This window comes from Triticum aestivum, chromosome 3D (assembly GCF_018294505.1).
Source record: "Triticum aestivum cultivar Chinese Spring chromosome 3D, IWGSC CS RefSeq v2.1, whole genome shotgun sequence".
NCBI classification, from domain to species: Eukaryota; Viridiplantae; Streptophyta; class Magnoliopsida; order Poales; family Poaceae; genus Triticum; species Triticum aestivum.
This window is the reverse complement of record NC_057802.1, coordinates 376,947,263-376,966,632: the sequence shown is the minus strand read 5'-3', so window position 1 is coordinate 376,966,632 and position 19,370 is coordinate 376,947,263. Positions and strand designations below refer to the sequence as shown.

General features: G+C 41.4%; 1 protein-coding gene across 2 annotated transcripts; it reads right to left on the bottom strand.

Moving 5' to 3' along the window:
- Window positions 1-165: 165 nt before the first annotated feature.
- On the bottom strand, window positions 166-11,233 carry LOC123079004 (serine/threonine-protein kinase EDR1). 2 transcript variants are annotated; one of them, XM_044501668.1, is made up of 17 exons: window positions 10,776-11,232; window positions 9,071-9,435; window positions 8,281-8,481; window positions 7,794-7,982; window positions 7,405-7,664; window positions 6,326-6,409; window positions 5,060-5,152; window positions 4,501-4,590; window positions 3,784-3,879; window positions 3,429-3,549; window positions 3,054-3,315; window positions 2,112-2,235; window positions 1,999-2,018; window positions 1,714-1,870; window positions 1,223-1,511; window positions 769-838; window positions 166-630 (listed from the first exon to the last, which is right to left on the bottom strand). In XM_044501668.1, the coding sequence occupies exons 2-17, from the start codon at window positions 9,317-9,319 to the stop codon at window positions 548-550; spliced, it is 2,388 nt and encodes a 795-aa protein (XP_044357603.1). In that variant the 5' UTR covers window positions 9,320-9,435; window positions 10,776-11,232; the 3' UTR covers window positions 166-547. The 2 variants fall into 2 exon arrangements, with proteins under 2 accessions (XP_044357603.1, XP_044357604.1); XM_044501669.1 differs by lacking the exon at window positions 3,784-3,879 and having other exon boundaries at window positions 10,776-11,233.
- Between the last annotated feature and the right edge of the window lie 8,137 nt (window positions 11,234-19,370).

The window sequence follows — 19,370 nt, the reverse complement described above, 5'->3', positions numbered from 1 at the left end:
CGTCCTAAAAAGAGTGAGGTGACATGCAGAGAACGGCGGAGGCAGCAGTGAGGTTGTCACATCCACCGGAACCGGATGTACCCAGGCTACAACCAGTGGCGTAGCTAGCCCAACATGCCAGGGTGGTCCACCAATGCAAAATATTCACATAAATATATTTATTTATTATAAAAATATATTTTTCTCTATGCTATATATATTATGGGGAAATTCCAGGGTGGTCCATGGACCACCCTGTCCACCCCCTAGATACGCCACTGGCTACAACTTCTTGGAAAAGCAAATGATAGATCCGAGGACACGCTAGCTTAGCCCTGCGACACGCTAGCTTAGCCCTGCGACATTCTTCTATAAAAGGAGAGAATTTTCCTTTACAAATTTGAAAGAAAGGGTCGCCGATAACAGCCGAAATACAAGAGTTCAATATATGTATCCCTGCCGGTCTGCAGGACCAACAGGCTAGATTTTTACAAGTTTTATACAGAGAAACGGTTCCACCTCTCAAGGCACTGGGAGGTCTGGTTGTAAAGCATTCGCCAGGTTCGTCTCAGCTATCAGCGTACTCGCAGTCCAGCAAGCGAGCGAGGATCTCCTGGCAGCTCGGCCGATCCTGGGGCTCCGCCCAGCAATCTGCAGTAAACAAAACAATTTCCCTAAGCTGAAACTAAAGAACAGAATAAGCTGAAGAACATTGACTCAAAAATGATCCCAGACTTGTTCCACCGTTAACCTGGAACAGAAAAACATCGCTTCTGAAAGCATCATTACCTGCAATTAACTTGCCAAGAGGCCCTTCTGGAATTTCAAGCAGCGACCCTTCAGTAACTGCGTACACCACCTATAAAATGCCAATTCTCAAGTTCAGTGAACAACTCTTGGAGCAAAAGAACTGCTTTGCCTACTAACATGTACTCCCTCCGTTCCAAAATATAAGTCTTTCTGGAGATTCCACCAAGTGACTACATACGGAGCAAAATGAGTGAATCTACACTCTAAAATATGTCCATATACATTCGTATGTTGTATTCCATTTAAAATGTCTAAAAAGACTTATATTTAGGAACGGAGGGAGTATAACCATCAAGAAATAGGGATGCACCAGACAGGATTAAATGATCAGCACGGTAGAGATCAGAATGCCGCATATGGTTCAGTTAAGAGAATCTCTTTAGATAATTTGGTTATATTGCAGACGTTTTGATGAAAGTCGATGAATGCTTACTTTAACTGGGCCGATCCCATCCCATGGGCGGCTCAATGTGCACAGCTCCCACATTATCACACCAAGGCTGAAAATGTCACATTTTTCTGAGAAGGGTTCGTTCCTAATGAGCTCAGGGGCCATCCATTCTGGTGTGCCAGCAGAGGAGTTATCAGTCATAGGACTATCTGTTATTGCTCGAGAAAGGCCAAAGTCACATATCTTGACAGTCCAATACTTGTTCACCAGACAGTTCGCACTTTTCAGGTCCCTGTGAACTATCTTCATGCGGTGTATGCACATCAATCCCCTTTCACAAAATAATTCCTTTTAGACGGGCAATTAATGATAAAAAGTGGTCGGAGCTGGGACGAGATTGAGGATTTGAGCTCTAAACGATAAGAGAATTACATCAAATGGATTGAGTATTTTCCTAGAAGTTCCAGGACATCAAATAACAGCTAGTAGACATGTATAGAGTAACATCACTTGTATACAGGGTAAGAGCTAACCTGCATATATCACGAATAATTTTCAGCCTCCTGCGCCAGCTGAGTTTCTTTTTGTGACCACTCATATGGATGAGATAGTACAGTGATCCCATTTCCATATATTCAGTAACCATTGACAGGTGCGGAGGTACCATGCATGCCCCAAGGAACAATATTACTACAGAACAGAATAGAAAAGTTCGTTTAAGAGCCCTGTTCCTAACATATGGCAGTTGATGTCTCGAACGGAGATGCCGAGATTGTAGTTTGATACTATAGTTTGCATTTGTCAAAATGAGCTCTTACCATTTGGATGCCGCAGCCGGCTGAAAAGGAATAGTAAAATTATTAATGCACTCGTGCAGACAATGAAAAACAGAAGGTTATCCACATTAGTGAATCAAGAGTGGCTCAGGTACCTCAGGATGTATATCTCATTGCAAAAATCTTCCATGTTTTCAGTCGTCAGATCCTGCTCCAGAAATACTTTGATGGCGACATCAGTGCCATTCCATATACCACGGAAAACCTCTCCAAAGAATCCTGGAGAAGCATTTCGACAAAGGTGAGCCTGCACTTTTGACAGGCTAAAAAAATGCTGACGAATAAAAACACAAAGGAAAACAGACAATTTCAAGCTAGAGCATTTGAATATGAAACAGAAGACCGCATTATGATGACTATCAAATGGTCCAAACAAGTCTCCATGTTTATTAGCATGTCTACTCATTGTTTCTAACTATCAAAGCGGAATAGCCGCCATTTAATAGTGACATCTTTAAATTCTCAGAAAAATAAACCAATGTCACTTACACAGTTCGACCTGAATATTTGATTTATTTTAATAAACTTTCAGTAAAACAATAATAAGATTTCATGAATAGCTTTGGCGAAGTCAAAATATGAAGACAGATATAAAATGTCAAGACAGTGTGCAAGACTTAGGATATAATTGAATCCGATTCATTTGATTATGAGAGCATTGTAGATAAGTCATACCCCCTCCGTTCCTAAATATTTGTCTTTTTAGGGATTTCAAATGAACTACCACATACGGATGTATATAGACATATTTTAGAGTGTAGATTCACTCATTTTGCTCCGTATGTAGTCACTTGTTGAAATCTCTAGAAAGACAAATATTTAGGAACGGAGGGAGTACAAAAATAATAATAATTTTTTGTTGATCGTTTGATTCTGAGTGCATACTACAAACATATCATACCATACTAAAGGCAACAAACACTTATCATTGCAAAGAACACAAGCATAACAACAAAAGGAGGGGAAAGGTTCATTTCAAAACACATGCATCAAGTCGACAATAGTAAATTTGTGTGAGGAAGTTCAAGATGACTTGCCTATTCCAACCCGTGTACCAATTGTAAGCTCAGAGAAATCTATGTTCCACTCTTGGAAAGGCGATAGAGGCTTATTAAAAGGAGAGCTTTGCAAAACCCTGTTCCATGCAAATACCATCTTCTCTTCGCTTATAAAATCACAATTATTGCTTGTTTCAGAAATTTCGCCCCCATAGTCATGAGGAGAAGTAGGCAATGACATAGCCTTCTGAGTAGAACCAGCTCGGTTTCTCAAGCCATTGTTCGTCCCAGATTTATCATCCTAAGAATGAAATGAAATTAGGATCCCAAGCTGATGAAATTCACAAGGGAATTACACGCACAGGAGATGAAAAGCCAACATATATAACATAAAACAATGAAAAACTAATGTACATTATTTGGGCAGTCGTTTGCATTGCTTTCGTCCGCCCCAATATATGAACATGAACCATCATTAACATGATCCCTTTGGAGGCGATTCTGCTTTAGTGTTTCATTCATAGCCCGAACTGCCCTGTCAAGATTTAAGATTTAAACAGTGAATACCTGATGCTCGATGAGCATATCTAACAGAATACAGACACATGCTCTAGGATATCTAGAATCTATACATGGCCATGAGCAAAGTATTCAGTGACACTTGAATCTTGCTATACTGGATTGAAGGCAACAAGCAAGCGCACCTACAAAACTTCTAATACGACCATGGAAACTCCAACCCCATCATATAGTTCAAAACAAGAATTACCTCACAATGTCATCTCCAATCTCAGGTGTGATGCTAATGCTTCTTCGCCTTATTCTTCGAGGGTTAGGTGTAGTAGTGACACCCTGATCATCTGATCTGCAAGTGTGTAATGATTTATTCAAAAATGGGGTTGCTATCCGAATTACTTTCACGATTATGAAAAGAAGCTTCAGAAAAGAAAAGCAAAACTGACATAAGACAAGTTCTTGTTCTTTACAAGGGTAAAGGATGCAAATTAATTTGGTTTCTCAAAAACTAACAAGGATTTTGAGTCCACAACCATGGAGATGGACATATGGGTGGAGATAAAAAAATCAGAAATGTAAGAGAAACATATTTCAAACTAGTTTCCATTACGAAGAGCAACACAAAGGTAATATTATGATTGGGAATAAGGTTAGTGGTTAACTAGAAAAGGTAGATTTCACCATCTATCGTGCGCAACACTTGCATTGGTTGCCCCTTTTCTTTTATAGAGCTTGCATTTACCTCCTAGATACATATATATGTATATCAAATCGTATGGTTTGCTACTAACAGTGAATAAGAGGAAGAACATAATGGAATAAAGGCCAGCAGTTTGTATTTGTGGCAGTAGGCAGTCAAGCTGACCAACTGAAACAAATTGGTCAATCGATATACAATGGAAAATAGTTGCGCCAGCAAAAAAACATTAAGAAATGCAACACCACACCAATAAAAAAAACACTGGCAAACCTTAAAGTAACTCTATCGGTGTATTCTTGAAATGATTGCCGGTCACCAAGTATGGATCTTCCCTTGGCCCTCATTAACGGATGCTCAGGACTACAAGGGGGAAAGCGACAAAAGTATCCTGTGAGAACATATATACCACCAGAAACTGGGAGGAAGAGACAATGAAACAGTAGATCGATGCTTATAGTTCCTATCATGTAAGAGAATACTCACTACTAGGTAAACATTTGGTAACACAGAAAAGCATACAAACTATAAGCATGAACGTGATATGGTAATATTAGTGCAAGTTTTGGTGAATGCAAAATAGGATGATTTTAGGAAAGGCGTGTATGAGTGCATCTGCAAATCAAACAAAAAAGAGCATGTAATTCGTCAAAATGGAATTTCCCAAGCCTATGAACAATGCATAGAACCTAAAAAAAAAGTGCATTAAACCCTCGGTAAAAATACCTTAGTACCTCTGAGCAATAAGGTTGTAGGGAAAGAACTGCGAACAGCAATACAAGGGATTACAGAATTTTACTAAAGCAGTTAATGCCTAGAGTCGAGTGGAAACCTTGAGCTAGCACCACGAGGTTCTTCAGCAACTCCTCTCCTCTGGCTTCGCCTCCAGAAGGCATTTGCGATGTTTGGCTCACTACATGATGTGCTGGTTTAAACAACGAACAATTTCTTAGAAAATGCAATGGAAAAGGCAGTAAAAACTCAAAAATATTGACACAAGTATGAGATTATTACATAAAATTCTGACAAAACAAACAAGACATCTCGGCAAATAACAACTTTCATTCTATGAAAGAGAAGGAAGAGTTCCATCTTATTGGTGAAGGACCAGGAATCAATGTTCTGGTAGATGTCAAAGATCTTTGCCGCTCTTGAGGGCACGCCTGCCTAGGCATCACACCAAAACACGCTCCCAACCCCCTCGGCGGGGAGCACAATACGGCATGTGGTCCCACATCCTGCAAGGGGTGGTGGGCTGAAGATTGGGATGCCGGCGTACCGTGCCGGGCACAGCGTTTGGTGCACGGCATTTTTAATAGTTTACGAGTTTTAATGTAGATCAAAGGTGGGGATTCAAACTAGTCCTTAATTGGTAATGTGATGAATTCCAGTTTTGCAACACCACTCGGCTCACCCCTCTGTCCTGGCCTCCTTCACCCGACTGACTCCCAACTCATCTTCGTTACGTTGATCTACTTCCTACACTGACAGACATGTTCCAGAATGTGCAAGCTTCTCCACCTCCCGCTGCAAGACACTTGTCCAGCAGCTTGTCTCGCGCCCCTTCCACGAGACCCTCTTGATGTAACATGGGCTGGCCCAAGCCAAGAAGCTATCGCGGCTATAAGATGGATGTTGAGAACTTGAGATGACCCTAGAGTATGATGTAAGCGTTGGGTTGGAACGCTAACTTGCTTTAAAATTCTGCATGCAGGCATGGAAAAATCCACTGCATGCATGTGTACATTGATTTTTGTAATTTAGTAATGTACTCCCTCCGTTCCTAAATATAAGTCTTTTTAGAGATTCTAATATGGACTACATACGAAGCAAAATGAGTGAATCTACACTCTAAAATACGTCCATATACATCCGTATGTGGTCCATATAGAAATCTCTAAAAAGACTTATATTTAGGAACGGAGGGAGTACTTTGCAATAAAAATGATTATTATCCTTGCAATAATACTGACAATCAGAGAAAAGTATAGAACTGTGCTTTGTAAGTGACTGGAATTCAAAAGCCATATCCCCGAAGGGGTGTATACTAAAGCAAAATTTACCAATCAATGGATAGTGACTTATCATTAGGTGATACCTTAATTTCCCCTCTGAGAATGTTCTCGATCTCAACATTGTATTACGCAATGAACGCCCAGATAGATTTGATGAAGCTTCGATTCTGTACTGAGATAGAGATGGAATATTTTTATCTTGCTCAAATATAAACTCTAGAAAGTTAGGAAAAATTAACAGAAGGATTGCACAAAAAAATAATGAAAGAACCAATACAGCTGATAGGTGCGTTTTTCTCCATATATGATATACCTGAGCATGTAACCTTTCTAATGGTAATTTCAAGTTCAAAATATCGGATACCGTGCTAGTGGATTTGGTGCAGAAAGAGCGATATGACCGAAATATCGGCCGATATGACCAATACTGAGGCTGATGTGACCAAAATATCAGACCATACTTGATATAAGCAGGCAGCCGAAACCGCAATATCAGCAATATATCAGCCAATGCAGACGCTATTTAGAACCATAGCACAACAACTATACAATTAAAATATCCATGACTGATTTTCTTCTGTACAATTTCTTTATTTGGTTAATGTTGTCAGATATAAACTTCCGACGTAAATTTCTCAAATATTCTGTATTTTCTCTTCATGCAAATAACCTATCTCAGCTTCTATTGCAGCCAGTGTGAAGATTCACTGTTGTAGCCACCATACAATCAATAATGTTCCAACCAACCAACCTAAACCAGCAAGGGGCATACATCACCATGTCTTACAAAATTATTTGTTTCAACAAGCATATGCTAGAATAATTATCAATCTTACAGTTCTATTGCATGATTATGTTTGAAAGTCATTAATAGCCTGCCCCACAACACAAACAATGATTTTTTCTCTATAATCAGACCATGCTATCTGTTTATTTTATTATTTTTTTGAACTTTAATGACAGTGGGAGGCCATGCTTTCTGTTCAAAGGTTCACGGTATAAGTTCATCCATAAAAGGGTGTGAGCCACTCAATATGCCAACTAATATTTTGTCCAGTGAGTGAACTATTAGCTCTCTATCATTATACCCATAGTGATATTGAAAAAATAATAAAGGCCTGAATTGCATAACTAAGAGGAGATATTTAATGCATAAGCATACCCTTCAGCTTCAACTTTATCAGATAATCCATATAGAGGACTGTTGGGCTCCAGGGGAGAATCACACGAGTCATTTTCAGCTGAATCACTCTCACCCGCAGCAGAGATATGTGATATAAAGATGGCCTTGGCTGAAAAAGGAATCAACTGGCCGGGAAATCGCATAAGGTCAACTAGTAGCTCCATAGAATTCAGCGGAACTACCACAGACATATGTTTGTAGGAGTCCACAAATCCAACTGCACCGTCATCAGGTAGACCCTATGAAGGAAACAATTTTAAGCATTTGAACTTATTTTTATCCTAAATATAACATGAACACGGAATATTATTCGATGCGCAAAGAAATATCTGAAATATACAAAGGATTGAAAAGGGATGTCAACATACCACAACAAGTTTACTCTCAAGGCCAACAGCATCTGCAAGAACTTTAAATAGGATAGCTCGGGGTCGGCATGATCCATGCCTTATCTGCCCAAGAAGTTGTGGTCCTCTATTTCCAAAGAAGTGAGTATCTTCGGTTGAAGCTCTTCCTGGACTTGCATCAGAGCTTTGGCCCTTGAAGCAGTCAAAAACCTGTTCGAGAATAACTTGCCAAGTTCTATTAGATACATCAAGCAATAAGTTAATTCTTTCTTACTTAAGCATCAATTCAATAAGAACGATTTGATGTAACTAATGCAAGGACTAACTAAAATATCAGTAACCAATACTACTCTAACCGAAAGTTTTAACCAAAATTGGTTTTACATGTCCATTAAGCCTCAAAAGTATCCCAAGATCATACCATAGCAGTGATCAACAAAGCCCCCAATGAGGAATTGCATATGTGAAAAATAGACAGTTGTATCGGGTTATAATTTCTAAAACTTACCAAACCTGCTATCTTCTTTATCACTAGAGCTGGATTGTTCAATCCTTTCACAAGTGCGCCACTAAGCTGCTTCAACATGAAAATCTTCTTATCCTTTTCAGCATCCACAACAATTATTTCAGGCTTAAGCCCATCTGCTTCAAGACTTTGAAGGTCAGTTAGTGATGGTATTGTTGGGAAACTCTCCTTCAGCTTTTTATCCTGTATGAGAGCATCACAGGTGGAAAAAACATAACCACAAAGAACTGAACAAAAGCAGAGCATCCTCTAAATCATTCGGGACTTAATAATCAGATTGAGAAGAGAAGTAAAAATTGTTGCAAAATCATAAGTCCAAATTCTAGTGTTTTTCCAATGATCCATAGTTTTATGACCTAGGAACTTGATTCCTCGTTTTACGAGAAAACAACTTGAGAAAAGACATTGGAAAGGTTGACATGCTTCACATGCTGCAAAACTGTGGCACTTTCTGAACCATATGAAATGTGATGGTCTAAAACAATGCCGCCCTTCAAAAATATAGGCAGTTTGTTACGTTTTCAGATTTATCGTTACTACACTGAAATAATACAAAGCCACCAAAAGAACAAAAAAAAATTAAGTCCACTTCCATAGCCACCAGTTTAGATGGAGCATTAAGCATCTTCTTTGGAAAGCAAGTGATTGACATGAATTTGGGAGCATCTAACTCAAAGGCCACATGACATGCACAAATAATCTAGTGTAGTTCTTTTATAAGGACTATGTCTCCAAAGAACAAAACATGCTTACTGGAGGGGGAGATACTCACCGGGATGATCGAATAGAAACCATTAGGAATAAACCCTGAATAAGTTCCAGTTGACCACAGTAACTGAGAAGCCTTCCAGGATGAGGACCTTGAATTTGACAGACTGAATTGCGATTCTTTTTCAGCCAAAACTTCTTGTTCTCTTGCTAAGGCGACAGATTCTATCTTCTCCAAAAAGTCTGGCGGCCACCAACTAGGTTCACATGAAGTAGCTTCAGATCGCCCAGAACTAGTTGGTGTTTCATCCATTTCTAGGTAGTGTAGTCCCTCATTCCAAACCCATGGGCACCATCTTTTGCATGCTAACAAAAGCCATACGAGAAAACTTTGTATTCAATATGACCACTGATCAGTCTGGCTGATATCTGCAAAATAAAAAAGAAACTTAATACAGATCTCAAGAAAAGCAGAAACGACTCAGACAAAGTTTAGCAGAGACCATAGCTTTTCTTATATCTAATTATCTGCATGGGGATTCTTTCACCCCATCTGAACTACTACTAAACTGATTGGCAGTTCTGCAACAGAAACCAAATACTTTGATTTTTTAGCAAGTCAGGGTTTGCTTAATCTAAACCCATCTATACACCTTGTCCACTTCTGATGGTGAGAATGGATTGTCTTTTCAACAACAAAATGCATGATTGATTAACAGACTATTTAAAAGTACAGTGATAAGTGCAAACTTGAGACAAACAGTCGGCTACTTGTTACTTTTCAAAATTCAAAAAAAAAAAACTTGATAGAAACATCCAACTGAAAAGAGTGAGGACATGTGAACTGCGTGAGACTTTGGCTTTGCCCAGGGGAAAGGGCAACCTTTGTTGTTAGTAAAGCTCCGTTAGTGGTGTACAATGAAGGATTGCTAACTAAATAGAAATGAATCACGTCTCATCAGCTGACGTGCATCCTGATGGAAATCAGCTTCCGGAAAAGAACCCAACCCGCAACATCACATGAAAGTTTCCCATGTCTCATCAGAAACTTCCAGGGCAACCTGCATATTCTGTTGCATACAACCAAGCATAGCATGATGTACAGTTCCAGTTAACTCACATTTTATCCACTAGATAGATGCTATGACCAGTGGGCGCTGTTCATGCTGGCAGCCAAAAAATGTCGGCAATAATCCTATCCACGTCACTAACTGGGCCCACTCGGTATGAGTACATGGGGGCATACATGCACTCTAACTCTACGGTGTAGATCCAGGCTCTTATTTACCAAAATTTAGCAACTCGGTAGAAACCGTGGGTAAAAATGGAAAAGGTAAAACAGACCACTCTACCCATCAACATACAGTAAGCATAGTACAGCCCACAATCCCATAAACGGCCATGTAATAGCGTCAAGCTGTAGCTCAAGCCTTCCCTCCGGCGGCTATTTATGACCAAAACGGGAGGAATCAGGGGCGCCCGCACCTCGAGCCCGATTCTCTGCGGTCGCAGGACAATAACACCCCTGCCTGAGATGCTGCGCGCGCTGAGCAACAACAGGAACCGAATCATACGGATGGGCGGCGTACGCTGGCGGAGTACCAGCGAAGGAATCCGCACCTGCAGCGAGTATATTTCCCGGTACGGACGCATTTACACAGGGCGCGGTCCATATATTCGGATTCGAATTCTCGCAGGCCAGGACCGACCGACCGACTAGATCAGAGCGAAACGAATCCAGACAGGGAAGGGAGGGAGGGCCGGCTTACCAGCAGCAGGAGGAACAAGTCCAGGTGGATCTCCACGCCAATCCAGCACCAGCGGCGCAGTGCGGATGGAGGAGGAGGCGGTGGCGGAGAGCCCGAGGCGGCCCGCTTCGCTTCGGCGGAAGGAGTTGCCCGGCGGCTTCGGATTCGGATGGGCGGGCAGGGCTCGATCGCTGACGCGGGGGGGTTTGACGGTGCGGGCGAGAGAGGCAGTGGGGGAGAGGGGCGGTAGGTGTGATGGTATGTATGGTAGGTACTAGGTAGGCGACGATCGAGCAGCGTGCGGGCGAGGCCAGGGGAAGGAGGAGGAAGTAACTGGGAGGGAGTTGAGAGCTGAGGCCCGGGAACGAGGAGGGAGGAGAGCGCGAGACGGCGAGAGAGTGAAAAGTACGGCGGCTCGGTTCCAGTCCAGGCTGTGGGGGAAGCGTCGGTACGCACTGGCTTTGTGCGGGGAATGGCAGGGCGGCCAGGAGGGAACCCTGGCGACGGGGGTTTCGTGGGAGCACTTTGCTCCCGTGTGGCCGGCCCGTACGGTTTTTTATCGCGAGCGTAATGTGCATTTACTTCGAGGTCTTCGTTCGGAGCGTAATTAATGTTGGCTCGTTCGGTCCATTCGAGCTTTAGATATTCTCGTGCTGCTTGTTTCGATTTAATCGTACGGCCATGGAGTACTGGAGTGGAGTGATCTGTTCGCTTGATTTTGAACGTTATAATAAATATTACTCCTATGTCTTGTCTTAAAATGTAAGGTGGTTTTTTACGCTGTCAGCTATTATTGTGATGGTATATGGGGGGTTTGTAATTTCGTACAATGACAATTTATGGATTTATCAGACAAACTGAGTTTCATGTGCTATCCTAGATATGAGTGCAGCTTGCTATCATGTTTATCACTTCATGTCAGACGTAGACTTTCCGCGCCGAAAGTAGATATTTATATGAATTGTTAGCTTTCGCAAAAGGAAGATATATATGAATAGATATCTTGCTTATCTTGCACCGAAATCGCAAAACCATACACGTGGTTATCTTAGCGATGCATGCTTGCAATCTCTCGTCCACTGTAACCTTTTTGCACAACGTGTCTTCTGACCCTATGTCATCATGTTGTCAGTTTTGGTTCACTCGTCATCAAGATAAAGAGGTTGTGTCCGGATATGTGTTAGCTTGCGGCTTTGTACCAAATCACATGTATACTCATCAAGAAAAATGTGTCCTTCACCAACCCCGGATATTGGCTTGCTATGGTCTTAAAGATGATAAACAATGAACATTATATTTTATATGTTATTTGCATATGGGCAAGTATGAGGAGCAAAAGGAGTAATTATTTGTACAATAGTTTTTCATGTCTCGCGGAACTGCATATCCTTCGATAAACTTTCCAAATGCGTGTACGATTGAATGGCATTTTTCATAATCAGTTAATTGATATCTTACTTACATTACACCCTGTATCCAATTATGATAGAACTATATTTCCACCTGATTTTGAAAAGGTTATCATGATTACTGCACACTTTCGTACAAAGTCGTCTATACATTCATATGTCGGAATGAACAATGAACTTGGTATCCTAAAGTTAGACGCAGATTGATGGTTTTCTTATCTTGTGTCAGTTACTAGAAAAACATACACGGCCTGTCTTTTACATATAAAGCTATTTTTGTTGGGGAACGTAGTAATTTCAAAAAAAAATCTACGCACACGCAAGATCATGGTGATGCATAGCAATGAGAGGGGAGAGTGTCGTCTACGTACCCTCGTAGACCGTAAGCGGAAGCGTTATGACAACGCGGTTGATGTAGTCATACGTCTTCACGATCCGACCGATCCAAGTACCGAACACACGGCACCTCCGAGTTCAGCACACGTTCAGCTCGGTAACGTCCCACGAACTCACGATCCAGCAGAGCCTCGAGGGAGAGTTCCATCAGCACGACGGCGTGATGACGGTGATGATGATGCTACCGACGCAGGGCTTCGCCTAAGCACTGCTACGATATGACCGAGGTGGATTATGGTGGAGGGGGGCACCGCACACGGCTAAAAGATCAACTGATCAACTTGTGTGTCTATGGGGTGCCCCTGGCCACGTATATAAAGGATGGAGAGAGGAGGAGGGTCGGCCCTCTACTATGGCACGCCCTGGGGAGTCCTACTTCCACCGGGAGTAGGATTCCCCCCTTTCCAAGTAGTAGGAGTAGGAGAGAAGGAAGGGGAAGAGAGAAGAGAAGGAAGGAGGGGGCGTCGCCCCTCCCCCTAGTCCAATTCGGACTAGGCCTTGGGGGTCGCGCGGCCTGCCCTAGGCAGCCCCTCTCTCTCCCCTAAAGCCCAATAAGGCCCATATACTCCCCAGCGAATTCCCGTAACTCTCCGGTACTCCGATAAATACTCGAACCACTCAGAACCTTTCCGATGTCCGAATATAGCCTTCCAATATATTGATAATTACGTCTCGAACATTTCGACACTCCTCGTCATGTCCCTGATCTCATCCGGGACTCCGAACAACCTTCGGTACATCAAAACACATAAACTCATAATACCGATCGTCACCGAATGTTAAGCGTGCGGACCCTACGGGTTCGAGAACTATGTAGACATGACCGAGACACGTCTCCGGTCAATAACCAATAGCGGAACCTGGATGCTCATATTGGCTCCTACATATTCTACGAAGATCTTTATCAGTCAAACCGCATAACAACATACGTTGTTCCCTTTGTCATCGGTATGTTACTTTCCCGAGATTCGATCGTCGGTATCTCAATACCTAGTTCAATATCGTTACCGGCAAGTCTCTTTACTCGTTCCGTAATGCATCATCCCACAACTAACTCATTAGTTACATTGCTTGCAAGGCTTATAGTGATGTGCATTACCGAGAGGGCCCAGAGATACCTCTCCGACAATCGGAGTGACAAATCCTAATCTTGATCTATGCCAACTCAACAAGTACCATCGGAGACACCTGTAGAGCACCTTTATAATCACCTAGTTACGTTGTGACGTTTGGTAGCACACAAAGTGTTCCTCCGGTATTCGGGAGTTGCATAATCTCATAGTCATAGGAACATGTATAAGTCATGAAGAAAGCAATAACAATGTACTAAACGATCAAATGCTAAGCTAACGGAATGGGTCAAGTCAATCACATCATTCTCTAATGATGTGATCCCGTTAATCAAATGACAACTCATGTCTATGGCTAGGAAACTTAACCATCTTTGATTCAACGAGCTAGTCAAGTAGAGGCATACTAGTGACACTCTGTTTGTCTATGTATTCACACATGTACTAAGTTTCCGGTTAATACAATTCTAGCATGAATAATAAACATTTATCATGATATAAGGAAATATAAATAACAACTTTATTATTGCCTCTAGGGCATATTTCCTTCAGTCTCCCACTTGCACTAGAGTCAATAATCTAGTTCACATCGCCATGTGATTTAACACCAATAGTTCACATCACCATGTGATTAATATCCATAGTTCACATCGCCATGTGGCCAACACTCAAAGGGTTTACTAGAGTCAGTAATCTAGTTCACATCGCCATGTGATTAACACCCAAAGAGTACTAAGGTGTGATCATGTTTGCTTGTGAGAGAAGTTTAGTCAACGGGTCTGCCAAATTCAGATCCGTATGTATTTTGCAAATTTCTATGTCTACAATGCTCTGCACGGAGCTACTTTAGCTAATTGCTCCCACTTTCAATATGTATCCAGATTGAGACTTAGAGTCATCTGGATCAGTGTCAAAACTTGCATCGACGTAACCCTTTACGACGAACCTTTTGTCACCTCCATAATCGAGAAACATATCCTTATTCCACTAAGGATAATTTTGACCGTTGTTCAGTGATCTACTCCTAGATCACTATTGTACTCCCTTGCCAAACTCAGTGTAGGGTATACAATAGATCTGGTACACAGCATGGCATACTTTATAGAACCTATGGCTGAGGCATAGGGAATGACTTTCATTCTCTTTCTATCTTCTGTCGTGGTCGGGCTTTGAGTCTTACTCAATTTCACACCTTGTAACACAGGCAAGAACTCTTTCTTTGACTGTTCCATTTTGAACTACTTCAAAATCTTGTCAAGGTATGTACTCATTGAAAAAACTTATCAAGCGTCTTGATCTATCTCTATAGATCTTGATGCTCAATATGTAAGCAGCTTCACCGAGGTCTTTCTTTGAAAAACTCCTTTCAAATACTCCTTTATGCTTTCCAGAAAATTCTACATTATTTCTGATCAACAATATGTCATTCACATATATTTATCAGAAATGTTGTAGTGCTCCCACTCACTTTCTTGTAAATACATGATTCACCGCAACTCCGTATAAAACTATATGCTTTGATCAACTCATCAAAGCGTATATTCCAACTCCGAGATGCTTGCACCAGTCCATAGATGGATCGCTGGAGCTTGCACATTTTGTTAGCACCTTTAGGATCGACAAAACCTTCTGGTTGCATCATATACAACTCTTCTTTAAGAAATCCATTAAGGAATGTAGTTTTGACATCCATTTGCCAGATTTCATAAAATGTGGCAATTTGCTAACATGATTCGGACAGACTTAAGCATCGCTACGAGTGAGAAAATCTCATCGTAGTCAACACCTTGAACTTTGTCAAAACCTTTTTCGACAAGTCTAGCTTTGTAGATAGTAACACTACTATCAGCGTCCGTCTTCCTCTTGAAGATCCATTTATTTTCTATGGCTTGCCGATCATCGGGCAAGTCAACCAAAGTCCACACTTTGTTCTCATACATGGATCCCATCTCAGATTTCATGGCCTCAAGCCATTTCGCGGAATCTGGGCTCATCATCGCTTCCTCATAGTTCGTAGGTTCGTCATGGTCAAGTAACATGACCTCCAGAACAGGATTACCGTACCACTCTGGTGCGGATCTCACTCTGGTTGACCTACGAGGTTCGGTAGTAACTTGATCTGAAGTTACATGATCATCATCATTAGCTTCCTCACTAATTGGTGTAGGAGTCACAGGAATAGATTTCTGTGATGAACTACTTTCCAATAAGGGAGCAGGTACAGTTACCTCATCAAGTTCTACTTTCCTCCCACTCACTTCTTTCGAGAGAAACTCCTTCTCTAGAAAGGATCCATTCTTAGCAACGAATGTCTTGCCTTCGGATCTGTGATAGAAGGTGTACCCAACTGTCTCCTTTGGGTATCCTATGAAGACACATTTCTCCGATTTGGGTTTGAGCTTATCAGGATGAAACTTTTTCACATAAGCATCGCAACCCCAAACTTTAAGAAATGACAACTTTGGTTTCTTGCCAAACCACAGTTCATATGGTGTCGTCTCAACGGATTTAGATGGTGCCCTATTTAATGTGAATGCAGCTATCTCTAATGCATAACCCCAAAATGATAGTGGTAAATCGGTAAGAGAAGATTGCACCATATCTAATAAAGTACGGTTACGATGTTCGGACACACCATTACGCTGTGGTGTTCCAGGTGGCGTGAGTTGCGAAACTATTCCGCATTGTTTCAAATGAAGACCAAACTCGTAACTCAAATATTCTCCTCCACGATCAGATCGTAGAAACTTTATTTTCTTGTTAAAATGATTTTCCACTTCACTCTGAAATTATATGAACTTTTCGAATGTTTCAGATTTATGTTTCATCAAGTAGATATACCCATATCTACTCAAATCATCTGTGAAGGTCAGAAAATAACGATACCCGCCGCGAGCCTCAACACTCATCGGATCGCATACATCGGTATGTATTATTTCCAATAAGTCAGTTGCTCGCTCCATTGTTCCGGAGAACGGGGTCTTAGTCATTTTGCCCATGAGGCATGGTTCGCAAGCATCAAGTGATTCATAATCAAGTTATTCCAAAAGTCCATCAGCATGGAGTTTCTTCACGCGCTTTACACCAATATGACCTAAACGGCAGTGCCACAAATAAGTTGCACTATCATTATTAACTTTGCATCTTTTGGCTTCAATATTTATGAATATGTGTATCACTACGATCGAGATCCAACAAACCATTTTCATTGGGTGTATGACCATAGAAGGTTTTATTCATGTAAACAGAACAACAATTATTCTCTAACTTAAATGAATAACCGTATTGCAATAAACATGATCAAATCATATTCATGCTCAATGCAAACACCAAATAACACTTATTTAGGTTCAACACTAATCCCGAAAGTATAGGGAGTGTGCGATGATGATCATATCAATCTTGGAACTACTTCCAACACACATCGTCACCTCGCCCTTAACTAGTTTTTGTTCATTCTGCAACTCCCGTTTCGAGTTACTACTCTTAGCAACTGAACCAGTATCAAATGCCGAGGGGTTGCTATAAACACTAGTAAAGTACACATCAATAACATGTATATCCAATATACCTTTGTTCACTTTGCCATCCTTCTTATCCGCCAAGTATCTAGGGCAGTTCCACTTCCAGTGACCATTTCCTTTGCAGTAGAAGCACTCAGTTTCAGGCTTGGGTCTAGCTTTGGGCTTCTTCACGGGAGCAGCAACTTGCTTGCCATTCTTTTTGAAGTTCCCCTTCTTCCCTTTGCCCTTTTCTTGAAACTAGTGGTCTTGTCAACCATCAACACTTGATGCTTTTCTTGATTTCTACCTTCGTCGATTTCAGCATCACGAAGAGCTTTGGAATCGTTTCCGTTATCCCTTGCATATTATAGTTCATCACGAAGTTCTAGTAACTTGGTGATAGTGATTAGAGAACTCTGTCAATCACTATCTTATCTGGAAGATTAACTCCCACTTGTTTCAAGTGATTGTAGTACTCAGACATTCTGAGCACATGCTCACTAGCTGAGCTATTCTCCTCCATCTTGTAGGCAAAGTACTTGTCAAAGGTCTCATACCTTTCAACATGGGCATGAGTCTGAAATACTAATTTCAACTCTTGGAACATCTCATATGCTCCGTGGCGTTTCAAAAACGTCTTTGAAGCCCCGATTCTAAGCCGTAAAGCATGGTGCACTAAACTATCAAGTAGTCATCATATCGAGCTTGCCAAACGTTCATAACGTCTGCATTTGCTCCTGCAATCGGCCTGTCACCTAGCGGTGCATCAAGGACATAATTCTTCTGTGTAGCAATGAGGATAATCCTCAGATCACGGATCCAATCCGCATCATTGCTACTAACATCTTTCAACTTAGTTTTCTCTAGGAACATATCAAAAAATAAACGGGGAGCTACATCGCGAGCTATTGATCTACAACATAGATATGCAAATACTATCAGGACTAAGTTCATGATAAATTAAAGTTCAATTAATCATATTACTTAAGAACTCCCACTTAGATAGATATCCCTCTAATCATCTAAGTGATCACGTGATCCATATCAACTAAACCATGTCCGATCATCACGTGAGATGCAGTAGTTTTCAATGGTGAACATCTCTATGTTGATCATATCTGCTATATGATGCACGCTCGACCTTTCGGTCTCCAGTGTTCTGAGGCCATATCTACATATTCTAGGCTCGTCAAGTTTAACCTGAGTATTCTGCGTGTGCAAAACTGGCTTGCACCCGTTGTATGTGAACGTAGAGCTTATCACACCCGATCATCACGTGGTGTCTCAGCACGAAGAACTGTCGCAACGGTGCATACTCAGGGAGAACACTTATACCTTGAAATTTTAGTAAGGGATCATCTTATAAAGCTACCGCCGAACCAAGCAAAATAAGATGTATAAAAGATAAACATCACATGCAATCAAAATATGTGACATGATATGGCCATCATCATCTTGTGCCTTCGATCTCCATCTTCAAAGTACCGTCATGATTTTTATCGTCACCGGCATGACACCATGATCTCTATCATCTTGATCTCTATCAACGTGTCGTCATATGGTCGTCTCACCAACTATTGCTTTTGCAACTATTGCTATCGCATAGCGATAAAGTAAAGCAATTACATGGCGCTTGCATCTTATGCAATAAAGAGACAACCATAAGGCTCCTGCCAGTTGCCAATAACTTTAACAAAACATGATCATCTCATACAACAATTTATATATCATCACGTCTTGACCATATCACATCACAGCAAGCCCTGCAAAAACAAGTTAGACGTCCTCTACTTTGTTGTTGCAAGTTTTACGTGGCTGCTACGGGCTTAGCAAGAACCGTTCTTACCTACACATAAAAACCACAATGATATTTCGTCAAGTATGTGCTGTTTAAACCTTCATAAGGACCGGGCGTAGCCACACTCGATTCAACTAAAGTTGGAGAAACTGACACCCGCCAGCCACCTGTGTGCGAAGCACGTCGGTAGAACCAGTCTCGCGTAAGCGTAGGCGTAATGTCGGTCCGGGCCACTTCATCCAACAATACCGCCGAATCAAAGTATGACATGCTGGTAAGCAGTATGACTTGTATTGCCCACAACTCACTTGTGTTCTACTCGTGCATATAACATCTACGCATAAACCTGGCTCGGATGCCACTGTTGGGGAACATAGTAATTTCAAAAAAAATCCTACGCACACGCAAGATCATGGTGATGCATAGCAACGAGAGGGGAG

What these genes read in the sequence shown, in the direction of transcription:
- LOC123079004 (XM_044501668.1), bottom strand. Translation starts at nt 9,319, where the DNA reads ATGGATGAAACACCAACTAGTTCTGGGCGATCTGAAGCTACTTCATGT. An exon ending in TTGAGAGTAAACTTGTTGTG is followed by an intron (nt 7,665 to 7,793) that starts GTATGTTGACAT and finishes TTTCCTTCATAG; the next exon opens with GGTCTACCTGATGACGGTGC. An exon ending in ATGGGATCGGCCCAGTTAAA is followed by an intron (nt 839 to 1,222) that starts GTAAGCATTCAT and finishes GGCATTTTATAG; the next exon opens with GTGGTGTACGCAGTTACTGA.